Source organism: Erinaceus europaeus, chromosome 6, assembly GCF_950295315.1.
Source record: "Erinaceus europaeus chromosome 6, mEriEur2.1, whole genome shotgun sequence".
Lineage (NCBI taxonomy): Eukaryota > Metazoa > Chordata > Mammalia > Eulipotyphla > Erinaceidae > Erinaceus > Erinaceus europaeus.
Window position 1 is genome coordinate 58,154,790 of NC_080167.1, and position 17,087 is coordinate 58,171,876.

General features: G+C 45.4%; 1 protein-coding gene across 2 annotated transcripts in view; it reads right to left on the minus strand.

Moving 5' to 3' along the window:
• The window catches only part of NEBL (nebulette), a 410,755-nt gene extending 395,928 nt beyond the window's left edge, over positions 1-14,827 (minus strand). Inside the window, exons 1-2 of one of the 2 annotated variants that reach the window (XM_007526311.3) lie at positions 14,458-14,827; positions 13,333-13,427 (exon numbers count right to left, since the gene is read on the minus strand). In XM_007526311.3, the coding sequence (XP_007526373.1) occupies positions 13,333-13,427; positions 14,458-14,526 (164 nt within the window). In that variant the 5' untranslated portion in view covers positions 14,527-14,827. The remainder of the gene's footprint in view (positions 1-13,332; positions 13,428-14,457) is intronic. The other variant, XM_060192259.1, reaches the window with a different exon arrangement.
• Positions 14,828-17,087: the final 2,260 nt, after the last annotated feature.

Below are 17,087 nucleotides of genomic sequence, written 5' to 3' on the forward strand. Positions count from 1 at the left end.
GAAGAGTCAGGTGAGGATGGCACAGACAGCCAAACAGGTCATCAAATACTGATTCCTCAGCAGCTGGAGAAAAACTTCTCTGCTGCCTGCAGTTCCCGGTTCAAGCACTGGTGCTGCATGTGCTGGAATTGGGGTGTGGCTTATCTCTCCCTCCTCTTCTTTCTGCGTGTGTGTCTCTCTCTCTCTCTCTCATATGAACCTCTCTCTCATATGAACCTCTCTCTCATATGAGCTCAATAAAGTAAACCTTAAAAAAATATAGCAGGTTCTGGATTGGGGAGACAGCATAATGGTTATGCAAAATGACTTTCATGCCTCTGGCACCAAAGGTCCTAAATTCAGTCTCCAGCACTGCCATTCACCAGAGCTGAGCAGCACTCTGATAAACAAACAATAGGTTCCTCTAACCAAAGCACACACCCACTGCTGAATGGGAAAACACGGCCTCTATGCACCTTGGATACCACTCAGCTATACAGGAGATGAAATGCTGGCACTTGTAACAATGTGCACGGACCTAGAGGGACCATCGTGTAGTGAAACGAGCCATATGGAGAAAGACAAACACCATCTGATTTCACTCATACGTGGCATATAGAGAAAACAGACTAAATCAAGAAAAAATAAACTTTTGGACTTTAAGGCCATTTCGTGGTTATCAAAAAAAGAGGAGGTGTGGGGGGGTCGCAGGATGACTGCAGCACTGCACCTCTGAAACCTATGCAATGTTATAAGGCCACGATGCTCCAATACAGGAGGAAGCACATACCCTGTGCAAGAAGCCCTGGCACCATAGGGGAGCACCATGGCTAGCACTGGAAGGACTCCAGGGATGGGGAGGCAGTGCTGTGGTGTCTCTTCCCCTCCTCCCTCCATCCCCCCTTTCTCATAGAATGAAAACAATTGGCCCAAGGAGGCCTCTTGGTGGCAGTATTATGTCTGTTCCCAGCCTTTCCCCTAGAGTCACATTAAAAATAGTAATAATAGGGAGTCGGGCAGTAGCGCAGCGGATTAAGCGCACATGGAGCGAAGCGCAAGAACCGGCAGAAGGATGCTGGTTCTAGCCTCCAGCTCCCCACCTGCAGGGGAGTTGCTTCAAAAGCAAAAAAGCAGGTCTGTAAATGTCTCTCTCTTCCCCTCCTCTCTCCATTTCTGTCTGTCCTATCTAACAATGACAATATCAATAATAACTACAACAACAATAAAAAACAATAAGGGCAACAAAAAGGAAAATACATAAATAAATATTTAAAAAAAGAAAATCTTTTAAAGAATAGTATTAATAATAGAATGTCATACATCAGAAAAGATAGCAGCAATAAATGCTGGAGAGGTTATGGGGACAAAGGAACCTTTCTGCACAGCTAGTGGGAATGTAAATTGGCCTGGGCCTGTGGAGAGCAGTCTGGAGAACTCTCAGAAACCTGGGGGGGAGGGGTTACCTACCCTATGACTCTGCAATTCCTCTTCTGGGGATATATCCTAAGGAACCAAACACAACCATCCACAAAAACCTGTGTATACCTATGTTCATAGCAGAACAATTTGTAATAGCCAAAACCTGGAAGCAACCCAGGTGTCCAACAACAGATGAGAAACTGAGTAAGTTGTAGTATATATACACAATGGAATACTGCTCAGCTATTAAAATGGTGAATTCACCTCCTTCACTCCATCTTGGATGGAGGTTGAAAGAATCATGTTAAGTGCGATAAGTCAGAAACAGAAGGATGAATATGAGATGATCTTACCTATAGGCAGAAGTTGAAAATCAAGATCAGAAGGGAAAACACTAAGCAGAACTTGGGCTGGAGCTGGTGTATTACACCAAAGAAAAATACTCTGGGGTGGGTGCTTAACCTGCTGTGCTACCACCCGACTCCCCATGAATTCACATTCTTCGCCTACTCTTATATGGAACTTGAAGGAATCATGTTAAGTAAGAGAAACCAGAAAGAGAAAGGTGAATATGGGATGATACCATTCATAGACATAAATTGGTAAATAAGAACAGAAGCGAAAACATAAAGCAGAACTTGGACTGGAATTAGTATTATTGCACCAAAGTAAAATACTTGGATTTGGGGGGAGTATTCAGGTCCTGGGACATGATGGCAGAGGAGAACCTAGAGGGGGTTGAATTATTATCTGGAAAACTGAGAAATGTTACATATGTACAAACTACTGTATTTTACTGTCGACTATAAACCATTAATCCCCCCAATAAAGAAAAATAATAATAACAAACAATAATCCTTCAATCTGAATACGTTTATCTGATATGCGTTTCTGTACTGATGTGTGTGTGTGCGTGTGTGTGTGTGTGCACTGCACTCTCCCTATTGCTCATATATGTTGCCTGTATTTGATGGGCTTTCCATTCTTGACAATTAGCATAAGTCTAGTGAAGTCACATTTCAAGACCAAATTCACTACCAGCAGGCAAGATTTTTACATCCACAATCTCGGGTTTTAGGCGGAGCATAGCCATCCTCTTCTCCACAGGCTTAAGTCAAGAAGTTCAAGGAAGACTTAGACCTACCACTCCCTCCTGGCTGCCAAGAAGGAGGGCGATGGGAGGGGTAGAGAGAACCTGATTGTAAAAGACCAAGATGTCAGCCAGAAACAAAAAAAATGGGGTCTCTGCACCTGCCTTTGATGGGTAACGACCACCAGGGGACCAAGGATTTCTGTCTAAGTGGCTTTTCAGACTGCTGCACAAAAGCCAAGGAGTAACAAACCACCAGAGCCCATTGATCGATCTGAAGCTGTGAACTGGTTTTCTGCTGCCTCCTCCAAGGATTCAGTGGGAATGAGTCAACAGAATGTGTAGATAAGTAAACAGTAGTGGAACACAAAGCCACTCCCTCAAGGACTCCACAAAGAAAAAACACTCCTGACACAACAGATAAAATTAATACCAGTTTCCAGGCCTGGAACAAATACTCCTTCTCACAAGGTCCACTTTTCTGGTTATATCTATGCCCCATCTCTAGATTTAAGGTAGGCAGCAGAACTGTTTTATTCATTAGCAGAACTTTCCAATCAATAATAAGCCTTTTACTGAGCCTGTGGAATATTTTGGATACTCAGCTCATATATTATTCTTGATTGCACTTCTCACTCTGCAGAATGGACTGCTTAGAAATACTAACTATAGGACAAAAAAATAAAAGAAAAAAATGAAAAGCTATGCTTCCATGCTCCCCCAGGCCTGGAGCTTTGGGGGGAGGAGGATAAAGCTCTGGAGGATGAATGGATGAGGTGTCACATGTGGGGACAGCTTTTTCTGTCTCCTGACATTCTCCAGGAACCACTCCCCCTCTGTAAAACACTCATCTGAAGACATTTAAAGGAGACATACCAAAATGCACTCTTACACGAACCCCTGACACATAATCAATAGCCCTTAAAGCACACACATCTATATCGTGCATTAACCTTGCATTTCACCGTGACTTAGGAGATATTTGCTAGTCTTCATCTCCAAATCTTTTCTAAGCTGACATCACTGCCTAACACTTATATCATCATAAAAAGACAGATACTGTACATTGAAGATGACTCTCAAAAACATTTTCAAATTTGGCAAACCTACACATGTGCTTTGTAAATAGGTTTGATTATATAAGACAGTCAAAACCATTTAGTAACTGTTCAATAGGTGACTGAGAATTGGATCATCCTGCCTGTATACTGGAACCTTTTCTTTACTTCAAATAAAGTATCTACTTCCTTCAATTTCAATCACATAATTATAAAAACAAAACAAACCTGTCTTCCTTCTGTACCAGGTATTTGTCAAGGAGCAAAAGCTCTAATTTTTCTCCTATGTAGTCTCTAACTAAGAAGCCAGATAAGGCACTCTATAATCAGTGCCAACTAAATGCCTGTATACCACAAAATCCTTCCACAGAGGCCTAGTGTCCTTATAACCATGTGACATTTTCTCCTGTCTTTAGGAAAGAAAGATGAGACAGTTTCCAATTTATAAACAAGGGGGAGGATTAGACTAACATTTGGGCACCTAACAGGTACCTTTTGAAGTGTTAAGACTTGAAAATATCTCCATTTAATTTCTCTAAAGTCACTGCTAGGTGGAAATAATTCTTTCATTTTACAGATTATAACTGAGCCCAGAAGAAAATCAATGAGGAATCTTTCAATAAGATACCCTATTTTGAAACCAAGGCTCTAAGCAGTGAAAAGATATTTATTATGGATTTTATTAAGTAGCCTATCTCACAGAGGGGGTAGGGACTTTGGTGTTTGTTTTGTCTAAAGATTAAAAAAAAAACAAAACAAAAACCAGAATACTGTTTAGCTCTGGCTTATGGTGGTGCTGGGGGTTGAACCTGGGACCTCAGGCATGAGTACCTACTGTGCTACCACTGATGCTATCTATCTCTCTGACCCTTATATGTGTATTTTATTGAGAAACCAGCATTGAACTTGGGGTTTCAGGCATGAAAGTCCTGAGCTCCAATAGTCATCAAACCTTGTCCCTTGGCATTCAGCCTACTGGCAGCCTGCTTCTCTATCACCCTGCAGTGATGAGGCAAGGGCTACCCGGCGCACTGCAGCATAACCTTCACATGCATTGAACACAGTTCATCCATGTGGCCAAGTCAGACAGATGCCCACAGAGCTACCCCAAGCCATAGGGAAGTCCAGACAGGCAAGCGCAGGGTTCCACCAGGCAGCACAAGCTCTGTGGATGAAGTTGGATCCAGGAAGGCAGGGCTCAGGGCACAGCTGGCACAGAGAGGCCCTATGTTAGTGGCAGAAATCATGAACTCACCGGGCATAGCACTAGACTCAGTGTCTGCACAATGCATTACAAAGATAGCCCTGAAGTGGTCTTTCTCAAACTTTTTGACCACCAATTCCAGTAAAAATATTTTTGCATCATGACAGATACATATATTTAGACATCCTAGGGGGTGGGTTTGCCAAAGCAACACTCTTTTCATGACTCAGATGCACCCTGATACTTGTATCCTCTCTTCCCTCATTGTTCTGGTTACAAACCTCTGATGAACGGCAAACATTGGCATGTGAAAAACTTCAGTATATACCTTTTTTTTTAACTGAGAGGTTAATGGTTTACAGCACAGTTGTTGGCAAATGCGTAAAATTTCTCATCTTGCACTATCGGTATCTGCAAGACACTCTCACCCCCACTTGGGTCCTTTTCCATCTTCATAAACCAGGACCTTAAGTCACCCTCCCCTAGTCCCTCTCCCTGTCATTCTTCCCCAGAGTACTTTGTCTTGGTGTAGTACACCAACTACATTCAAGTTTTACATTGTTTCCCCTTTCTGTTCTTGTTTCTTAAGTTCTGCCCATGAGTGAAATCTTCCCATATTCATCCTTCTCTTTCTGGTTTATCTCAGTCAACATGATTCCTTCAAGCCCCACCTAAGATGATGTAAAGAAGGTGAATTCATCATTTTTAACAGCTGGATCATATCCCACTGTGTATATACAAGTATCATTTATCTGAACTACTACTTCTCCCTTCTACCCACTTCCTCCTCTCTTCCTCCTCCTCAGACAGGCTTACTTGAAGGGCTGTTGTGTGCCAAGAAGTAGGCTTAAATACAACCTGGACACATGCTTGCTCACTAGCCTAGCTCTCACACACCTAGTAGGGCAAGAATGACTAGTTTCATTCTGCAGATAAAGAAACTGAGGCTGAGCGATCATGATTCAGTACAACACAGAAGAGCTAAGAGTTAAATCCAATCCTGTCCTATTTCAAAACTCCGACACACCTAAGTGTGTCGTAATTAACACTCACTCAAAAGCTGGGATCTCATCAAATTCCCCTGAAGAAGACATTTGAGTCCCTGGAGTGTGTACAGAATCAGGTTTGGGAGGACTCTGCAGAGATAAGGGAAGTATGTAGTGGGAAAACTCTTGAGTTTATAAATGTCATTTCCTCCCATGGCCTCTGAGTAACCCTTAGAGGGGCCCACAGTGAAATGCTAAGTAAGAGCTGGCATGACTTTGGCCTAGATACTTGGCCTGGCTGCCCGGGCAGCAACACCTAGCTCAGCATCTTCTGGGCTGTGGAGTCTCAATAAATATTCAGAACACTCACACAGGCAGAGAGAAAGTAAACATGCCATGGAGCGCCTGCTGTTTTATTCTTAAATTCTTCTAAGCTTATGTTAAGTGCAACTATTTGGTGAGCACAGATATGTGTGTTCTTTCACAAATAGGTAACTAAAGAAACATCTGATATAGATAAAAGGTGGAGTTGTGGGGGCAGGTCATAGCCAATCTTCAGTCCCCAAAAATGTCTGTGAAGGATATCCAGTGAATATGTTGGCAAGGTCCTGCTAAGCTATTGCATCAATAGCTGCTCCCTCTTCTGACCTCAAATCACTGGATGTTTGTGACAGTACATTAACTGGTCAGTCACTGGCACTGCTGTTATAAGTGGTAACATTTCTCAGAACATTTTAAGAACTGATGTATTTTTTTGTCAACATATAGTAAATGCAGCTTTGATTTTCACACTCAATAAATTAAATGATTCAAATGATGAATGATCTGGGGTTCATGCTCTTTGAATGGCTTATTGGGTATCAAAATGACTGTAGTTTAACTTGGCACCTACATTCACATATAAATATGAGCTATGTTTTTTGTCTAATCATCTAGTGTTATTTTCTCAGCACCTCTTGGCAAAGAAAATATTGCCTTGTGCCTGAACCCCCCTCCCACTTTTCTTTACAAGATCCATGTTGGAAAAAAGAAAATCCTGAATCTGCAAAAGAATTCATTGTCTGCTTATGAAACATAAAGGCTTATGAAAACACGGCACATTCTCAAGAAGACCAGTTTGTCTCTAAATATTCTAATATTGTGTGCTGCTGTGTTAGGAACAAGATATGTATTATGCCTAATCTTATACCATGTGTAGGCTCGACTTTGATCATTCTATCAAAAGATCAGAATTTAAATATTATGTAGATTATACTTTATACATGTTCTCTTTTGCATGAAATCAAACAGAATACTTGTTTCTTCTCTAAGCACAGGAGAATATAAACAAGCTATATATTTAAATTGAAAAACTACTCACTACTTCATTCCATTTAAATAATACCCTCAGGTATCAATTAAAATAAATACCTTTGTGTGTTCTTAATATAATCCTAAATGCCTGTGCTTGAACTTTCAAAATTTTTAAGCATAGTCTTCATATTTATTTTAAAGGTTCTTAAGTTAATTATGTATGTTACTTTCTTTTTCTTTTTTGCTTCCAGAGTTATTGCTGGGGCTCAGTGCCTGCACTATGAATCTACTGCTTCTGGAGGCCATGTTTTTTTTCCATTTTTGTTGCCCTTATTGTTGTTAATTGCTGTTGTTGTTGGACAGGACGAGAGAGATGGGGAAGACGGAGAAGGGAGAAAGAAAGATAGACACCTGCAGACCTGCTCCACCACTTGTGAAGCGACACCCCCTCCCCACAGATAGGGAGTCAGAGGTTCGAATCAGAATCCTTACGTTAGTCCTTACACATTGTACCATGTGCGCTTAACCCATTGCACTTCTGTCCAGCCCCCATGTATGTTATTTTCACAAGATATGCCAAAGTCTTCATTCAGAAAACTCTGAGGCTATGTAAATCAATAGAAATTACAGCAATTTTTATTTTATTCTGTCTTGCCACACGAGAAGGAGTTGAGACAAAAAGGAAAAATGGGACAGACACCACAGCATAAACCACTAAAGCTCCCCTTGCTGGTGTTCCCATATGGTGGCCAGGGTCTCAAATCTACATCGTCACACATGGTCTAGTGTGCACTCTACTTGGTGAGCCACCTCCCAGCACTGACAGCAAAACTTTTTTCTTTTTTTTAATATTTTACTTCTTTTTTTTTTTTTCCTCCATGGTTATTGCTGGGGCTCAGTGCCTGCACTATGAATCCACTGTTCCTGGAGGCCATTTTTCCCTTTTTTTTTTTTCTTTAATGGATAGGACAGAGAGAAATTGAAAGAGAGGGTGAGAGAAAGACCTGCTTCACTGCTTGTGAGCTGGACCCCCCCCACAAATGCCCCCCACTGCAGGTGGGAAACCAGGTGCTCAAACTGGGATCCTTGATGTCTTTGTGCTTTGTGCTATATGTGTTTAACCCGGTGCACTACTGCCCAGCCCCCAGTTTTACTTCCTTTATTTATTTATTTTCCCCATTTTATCAGGAGATTAATGGTTTACAGCATAATTGTCAACACATGGGCTCCCAGCTCTGCACTGTGTCTGTAAAACACTCTTAACCCAACCTAGGGCCCAACCTCCTCCTCTACGGCCCCTCTTTCATTCTTTCCCCAGAGTTCCTTGCTTTGGTGTAGTACTCCACCCCCAGTCTGAGTTTCATCCTGTATTCTCCTTTTCTGACTCTGTCTCCTGAGTTTCACAAAAAGAAACAAACTCTCTCCAACTCCAAACGATCTCATCAGTAGTAGAATAGAACTGGAAACACCAACAGTAGCAAAGACATCAGAAAAGTGAAGACAAAATGAATATAAGGGATATGAACAGTGTTGGTGGACCAAGGACAAATACTGGACCAGAAACCCGACAGCCCCAGTGCTTGCCTCACCGTGGTTGGAATCTAAAAGGAAAAGAGTTGAGTGGGAAGAGTCAGGAAGAAAAGGAGTTATTGCAAGGGTTTATTTATTTATGTATTTATTCCCTTTTGTTGCCCTTGTTGTTTTTTATTGTTGTAGTCATTATTGATGTCGTTGTTGCTGGACAGGACAGAGAGAAATGGAGAAAGGAGGGAAAGACGGGGAGAGAAAGAGAGACACCTGCAGACCTGCTTCACCGCTTGTGGGGAGCTGGGAGCTCGAATCAGGATCCTTAAGGCAGTCCCTGCTCTTAAGGGACTGATCAGGCTGCACTACTGCCTGACTCCCAGGTTTATTTTTTTTTAGCCAATCCCCACTCCCAGGATGTGACAGGCTGGGTGAGCTCCTTGGCATAGGAGGGAGGCCCAGCAGGCCACTTCTGCTTTTCCTTACTGCTCTCCCCTTCACTAGACTAAAACTTTAGTTAAGCCCAGGCCTCCTGTTTCTCCCGCCAACCTTCAATCTGCCCTCTTTCCTATTGTCCTGGCATTAAGTCTGCTGATTCATTCTTCTGGATCACATCTAGAGAGAGATCTAACAGCAAAATTTAAAGAACTGATACTGAATATACAATACCAAAAAAAAAAAAAAAGGCATTAGGTGTTACAAAATTTTGTTCTATTTCTTAGGTGTAATGATGGCTCTTTGATACTTTCAGACATTTTTAGCACAGCCTAATGTAACTTCTTTTTTGTTTGTTTGGTTTGGTTTGGTTTGGTTTGGTTTTTGGTCGTCATCAGACTTCATTAGTCTGTGCTGACTTTTTCAGGTGTGGGGAAAAATAAAGAGACAGAGACTCTAAACTTCCTCCTAAACACTAAAACTTCCTCCAATGGAGTAGAGGCTGGGCTTAACCCTGGGTCATGCACACGACACATCAGGCATGATGCATGAAACTAACCTGATGCATGAGGTTGATAAATGATCCAGAATAATAAAAACGTGTTTGTATATCATCAGATAAATAATATTAAGCAAATAAACTGTTAATAACGGTCGAATCGCACTGGAAGGCATTCAGTTGCACACTGTGTAACTCTTGTGACAATTTATTTAGTGTATATGGAAATTCTCACAATAAAAACTACAGAGGAGAAGAGCCATTTTCACCTCAGCATGTATGTAGATTGATGCCTGAGCCACACTAGAGAAAATCTGGCTTTACAGGGACACAGAATGTTTCATTTTCCAGGAGCAGTGTGCTTCAGAGAATCAATTTTCCTCCACTGACCCAGAGAAATTATGGCAGTCCTTCTGGCCAAGACCAGAGGGAACAGCTGATTGGCACACACCAGCTGACTTCCTGCAGAGGCTCCAAGATCCCCAGTGCTGACTAGCAGGGTGCACCCTTAGAAAGATGAGGGTGGGGCAGGAATAGATAGGATAATGGTTAAGCAAAGAGACTCTCAGGCAGGAGCCTCTGAAATCCCAGGTTTAATTCCCTACACCACCATAAACCAGAGCTGAGCAGTGCTCTGGTGAAAAAGAAGGAAGGAAGGAAGGAAGGGAGGAAGGGAGGAAGGGAGGCAGGCAGGCAGGCAGGCAAGCAGGTGAGGGTAGAGAACTGGGGTAGTCCAGCCTGAAAGCTTCCCTGCAGACAGAACCTGCAACTCTTCCAAGCTCCATTTTCTGGAGCTGGCATGTAAAGCTCTCACACGAATTTAAAGCTATTATAGATTTAACCAATTCAAAAATGGGTTTTGTGCTCATTCACCCACTAAAGACAGGCTCCTGTCCATTCAATAAAGTGGACCCCCAACCCCAACAAGAAGCAACATGCTTCTCTGTTACCCCCAAATATTTTTAATATTTATTTATTTTCCCTTTTGTTGCCCTTGTTTTTTATTGTTGTAGTTATTATTGTTGTTGTTATTGATGTCGTTGTTGGATAGGACAGAGAGAAATGGAGAGAGGAGGAGAAGACAGAGAGGGGGAGAGAAAGATAGACACCTGCAGACCTGCTCACTGCCTGTGAAGCAACGCCCCTGCAGGTGGGGAGCCAAGGGCTCGAATGCAGATCCTTACTCCAGTCCTTGTGCTTCACGCCACGTGCGCTTAACCCGCTGTGCTACTGCCTGACCCCCTACCCCCAAATTTTTATAGTACTGGGAATGTCAGAGAGATTCTAGTGAAAAAGATCTGTAAGTACACAAGCTAGAGAAACCTGACTTGTTAAAAGTAAGATTCAAGGTCTACAAAACCCACTGCGGGACATCTCCCAACTGTAAGGAGAGACTTTTTGTTGTCGGCCTGAATCTCAACATGCCTGGGCACTAGCTTACTGTGCAGAGGGCACACCAGTAATCCATGCCCTGCTTCCAGAATCTAATATCCATTTTAATTGAAATGAACTAAAACTAGGCAATAAATTTCCAAGAAACCCAATGTAAAGACTCCAATGCTCTTTCCTGTCCTTTTGCTCTCTTAGTTCAATTCCTTAACTATCTCTATGTGTGTACATACACATAAGTATAAATACATTACTATGCATTTATATAAAGTATATCATATTATCATTTTTTTTACATATTTCCAGGGAATGAACTCAAGCTCTCTCACATGTGTGATGCCACCACTGAGCAGCCTCCCTGGCCCAATTTTCTTCCTTCCTTCCTTCCTTCCTTCCTTCCTTCCTTCCTTCCTTCCTTCTCTCTCTCTCATTCTCTCTCTCTCTTTGGAGACAGGGAGAAACAGAAGCATACCAACATTTCAGCATAGTTCCACTATCCTTGTGCCATCTACTGTGCTCAAGTCCAGGACCTATCATACAGATGAGCTATACCCCCAGCCTCATATATTATATTATAAATTGCTTTCTCTTCCTTTCCCTCCCCTCTATTACTTCTCTTCCCCCATATCCCTGAGGCCTGCTCAGGACCTCCAAAAAGCACTGTTATGGCAGGACTAAGCTTCAGGCACTGGAACTATAAAGAATTCTGATGTGGCCCATAAAGCCTAATCAACTCTGGCCACAGACTGGAGTAGTTGCAGGAAAAATGGTTTACTTTCCTTTAACCAAAGAATAATTATTCTATTTATGTGCTTGTGGAGGCTTTCCCCTTCTAGTAACTGCAACCTACCTTTGATCTATAACCAATCAGTCATTTCTACCTCTCCTTGAGAGAAGCAGGTGACCAGGAGACCATGACAATGAAATCTCATTTTGTTTCATACCACCCCAGGAAGAGGTAGGGTATAGAAGGTTTGCCAACAGTAGTGAGTTTGGGAAATATCTGTGTGTTTCAATTATCCTAAAAAGTTCTGAATTCTGTGTAAAGTCTCACTTCTTCTGATTTCTTGAAATTTGTAGTCTAGCACTAACCTAGGCTCTGAAGAAAACAAGATTTTTAAAGAGGCATTGCAGAGATAGCTCACTAGGTAGGGTGCCTTGTCATAGTGTGGTCCAAACTCAAACCGCAGCATCACATGGGAGTGTCACAACAACATCAGGAGAAGCTTTAGTGCTGTGGTCTCTCTATCTTAATGAAAAGGCAGCGGGGGAGACCCTGGCTTCACAGAAGAAGGAAACTAAAGAGAAGGAGAAATGGCTCAGTGGTAGAGTCCATGCCTTGCATGTATGAGGTTCTGGATGCAGATACCAGCACCACACTAGCAGCTGTTCACCAACTGCACATTGCATCATTTACCAAATACTTCCTGTCTGTGACAACATTCTGCCACAAGTGCAGCATGAACTCACCATGGGCCTTCATCTCCCAGAGCCCAAAATGAACCTACTTCACAAACTCTAGAGAAAATGATCCTCTGACAATAGTCCAGCCAGAAGGCCAAGGTCCTCTGCCACCCCCATATTGGGCAGGCCCCACAGAGGAATCAAAAGAGGTTTAATAATCAGGGTCAGAAGCCCACAATAGGAAGATGCTTAAGGAAGAGAGGAGCACAGGCCTCAGCCAGTAAGGAGGTCTTGCTCTGTCACCTGCAGCCTCTCACTGAGACCTGAGTTGCTCATGTGATTTCACCTCCATGTCTCAGCATCTTTACCTGTCAGCTGGGGTTAGTGACAGTACCTTAGTTTAGGGTCTATACAGAGGAAATGAGTCAGGATACATAAAGTGCTTAGAGCAGGCCGGGCACATGGGAAGCAATGTACAAATGTGGCTTAATAGCTACTGCTATGGGCTAGAAGCATGCCTGAGAAATGCATGCCAAAGAAAGCTTGCTTGCCTTCTGTAATCCCCACCAACAGACCTGCTACTCACCTACCCAAAATAGCAATGTCTCAATTCTTTGGCAGCATATGTTAGCTCCAGGCTCTCTGGAGCAGGTTCTGCTAAGACCAAGTGATGGAGATTCCTCCTCCCCCCAGTGCAAGTAGGTTCAGATATAAAATTGCAGTCTTGCAGCCTCTTATGATTTAAATGGAAACTGATGTGTGATTAAAATGGAAATCTTTCTGACATGCACTTCAGAGCCCACACATTTTCAGAGTGTCACACATGGCCCTGCCTCTGCGCTGCGAACCTCAAAAACTAGCCTTCTGGTTGAAGATGTGCACAAGGTCTCCTAGGACATCAGAGTGACATACACCTGGACTGACATAAAGAGGTCACTGGCCCCTGCCACTCCTGGGTGACACAGTGAGCCGGTTCTTCAGATCTGGCAGCATCACTGGCACTTGTGCTCCCATAGGGTGCCACACCTGGTGTCCCAGGTAGCAGTACTTACGCATTACAATAGGGCTTCTTTTCATAGCCTTTGTAGTTGTTCATGTTGAGAGCCATCTTGCAGACTTCACAATGGAAACATCCTTTGTGCCAATACTGGAAATGACAAATGTTTAAAATTTCAGAACAGGTGCCAGCAGAAGGAAGACAGGTTCAGGGCACGACAGTCTCCTCCCCTCCACCCTCGACCTCGCCCCCACTTGAAAAACACAACCAAATGACTGTAGGTAAGAGTGGGTGTGTTTGCCTACTCTCAGCTAAGTCAATAAATCAAGCAGTTATTAGAACTGGAAGTCAAGTTCGTTCCATCCCAAGGCATAGACTCGCAGTAGAGTTGCCAAGGTTCTGTCCAGACTTGGAGGAGCAGCAGAGTGCAATTCTGGGCTGAGCTGATGGAGACTGGGAACCCAGTAAGTGCTTTCAAAACAGCTACGAATCAAGCACAAAGTGCCTGAACACCCTGTCTGCAGGTTCTGAATAAAAGTGCCCACCGGAAGTTGGGCCACCCTAGGTGGCAAGGGGTGGGGGTGGACTGTAGCTGTCGACGGCTCCCATTGCTGTCCAGCTTCCACCCAAGTGCAAAGCGAGGAAGACAGTCTGGAGAGGCTGTGGGGATGACGGCGGCATTAATGGGGTATTTGTATCACAATGCGAATGTCACTCGAACGCCTCCGGTGGGTTTCCATGTCTGTCGCTCAGGACTGTGCCCGGGTCTCTTCCTCAGCCGGTTCCACTCCATCGGCGCCCGGGCGGGGCGGGGAGCTGGAGCTGCGCTGCAGCCCTTCCCCTGGAATTTGGGGTCCGGCTGGCCACAGCGCTCTCCGCCGGAATTATTCTTAGCTATGCGACAGCGGCATCTCCAAGACATATTAATTACTATTTGCCTCTCCACCTCGCCGCCGTCCGGGAAGGCTCGGAGCCCGGGAATGGAGGTGGGGGCGGGAAGGGGTCCGCCGCAGCTCACCGAGGCCGAGGCGGCCCGGACAGACGCCTCTGCGGGTCCCCCAACCCGGGACTCCCTGCGGGCTCTCCGCCCCTCCCGGCGGCGCCTCCTCCGCGCGCCCCTGCCCTCCAGCCCAGGCGCCCAAACTTCGGGGAGCAGGTGCAGCTCGGCGCCCGCGCTCACCTTGTCCAGGCAGTTGACTTTCTCCGTGGGATACACCACTTTCCCGCAGCGGGCGCACTGGGGGTTCATGGTGACGGCTCCAGGGAACGGCGGCGGAGCGGCGGCAGCAGGGGGCTCCCAGGAGCCTCTGTGGCATCCCCCGGCGGCCCCGCACCCCTCGGGGCCGGCGGGCGCGGGTCGGGTCGGCGCTGCGCTGCGCTGCGCGGCAGGCGCGGGGGCTGGCAGGCTGCTCTGCGGCGCTCTCTCCAGGTACTGTGACTCACCCGCTCCGAGCCCGCCCCTCGCGCCGCTCGCTCCCCGCCTCGCCGCCGCCGCCGCGCAGGCCAAACCCACCGGCGCGCCCAGACCCAAGTGGCAGGGGACGAGCACGTCGGGCCCCCGGCAGGGCGAGCGCGGGCCCCCGGCAGGGAGGGCGGGCGATGGTGTGGCCCGGGAGCGAGCCTAGTGCCGCAGCCGCAGGCGGGGAGGCGAGCGGTGGGCGGCGGTGGGGGCGAGAAGCGGCGAGTAGAGAAGGGGCTGCGGGGAGGGCGCAAACCCCGCCGGTGCACCACCACCCCGCCTCAGGCTAAGGTTCCAGGTCTCCGAGGGGTGGCGGGGGACGCGCTACGCCAGTGCACCCCCCCACCTCCAGCCACCCACAGCAGGGTGCCCCAGCGCCTCTCCCACCCCGCCCCCGCATCATCCAGTCCCGGGACAGGCTGGTCCCAACGCGCGCAGCCACCTCTCAGGCCCGGGAGCCTCAGACCCGCGGGGAAGCCAGAGGCTCAGGTCCCCCGCGCACCCGCCTCTGACGTGAGAGTGTCCCCGCGGGCCCAGACCTTGGACCCTGAATGGGGGCAGGGGGAACCAGGGCCCCCCCTCCAACCCCCGCACTTTTGCTCTGTCCTAGAACAACTGGTGAATTTAGGCCCGAATCATGTGAATTATTGTCAGCATGTGGGCACGCTTGTGCACTGTATTTCCTATTAGCCACCGCGGGGTCTATGAAAAGTTATTCACCTGCACTAAGATATGCAATTGCAAACTCACAGGCCTAATTCAGAAAACCAAGCTGAAGGCGCTGGGCAGGATGGAACCAGATGCAACAAAAAGGTGTTTGGGTCTTAAGATCTTGGGGGAGGAGACAGCGCTCAGATCCTTGCATCCTTTTACAAAAGGTAGGAGAAACGTAAATACACGGCCTGCAAGCTCAGTTCGGCCCTGCCCTGCACCTGTAATATGATTTTGAACAAGTACTTAGCTCTCTCTAGACCTCAGTCTTCTAATCTACAAAATGGGGTAGGACGGGTGCAGAACAGGCCCTGCCTCCTGAGAACAAAGTGAGTCAGCAGCTCTGAAGGACTTCAGTCTGCTTGGTCATGACAGGGCCCGCGGAAGGTCAGTTGGGATTGGCCGGACTTGGTTGTGAAAAGTGAACACTAGCTGCTGCCAGCACACAGATGAAGACTCAGTAATACCACATGGCAAATCCTGAAGAATTATTCCGTCAGATTTTATATCCGAGCTGCCGCTTTTCATGACAAAGGGAAAGTACTGACTTCTGAGCCTCTGGTACAGGCCACACAGATGAAATACCATTCTTTATGGCGCTGAGCTGCTTGACTTTTACAAAGAGGTACTTTCTCTAAAGGGGCTTCTCCACTGCAGTCACCTTTGAACCACTCATCGCTGTGCTCAGAAGCAGAGAAAACAATAATTTGTGGTCCAATGGACTCATTTGAAAGCATCTCAGAACTAAGTCAAATTTCCTGAGACTTTGGATGGGGCTGAAGGGTGGTCTGCTGAGCAAAATAAGCCAGAAATTGAAAGACAAACACTACACAGCATTCTTTATATGTGGGATCTTTGTTTTTTGTTCTCTGCTTTGTTGTTGTTGTTACTGTTTTAAGTAGAGCTCATAGGAACATCATAAAAAGAAAAAATTATAAACAGCTCCTGAGTCTAAGGGTGGGGGAAATAGGAAAAGTTGGTGATAGCTACAAACTTCCAGCTATGAGATGAATGTGATCTGGAGAGCTCAAGAATAACATTACCAGAAGTAATGGTACTGTGTGACATTGGCTGAATGAACTGAACTTAAATGTTCTCCTCAAACTGAAATGATGGATGTTATAATTAGCTGAATGAGAAATCCTTTCCCCATGTATCTATATATTATCACAACATCTTCTTGTGTGCTTTAAATATCTGACAATTTCATTTGTTGTGTATACCTCAAAGCTAGAAGAAGGAGGAAGATATACACTGAAAAATTATAGAGAATGGAAGAAGGAAAAAAGTCGTGTGTGTGTGTGTGTGTGTGTGTGTGTGTGTGTGTGTGTGTGTGTGTTGGAGGATCATTATTTATAGGATCACCTAAAAGTCAGTAGTTTTTAGCATTTAGATTTATGGTCCATTAAAATTTCTGGGGAGGAGGTCCTCTGAGTAATGAACCTGCATCTCACACATGTACTATGCCAGGGTAAACTTTTCCCTCTTTAGATGGCAAGAAAAGACAGGAGGAAGAAGAGACACTTTCACACTACTCCATTATCCATGGGGGCTGCCAGGGCTTGAACCCAGAACCTGCAGTTTAGTAAGCCTGTAGTGGAGAGCTTTCTCCTGGTCCCTAACATCCTATCTGTTTATCA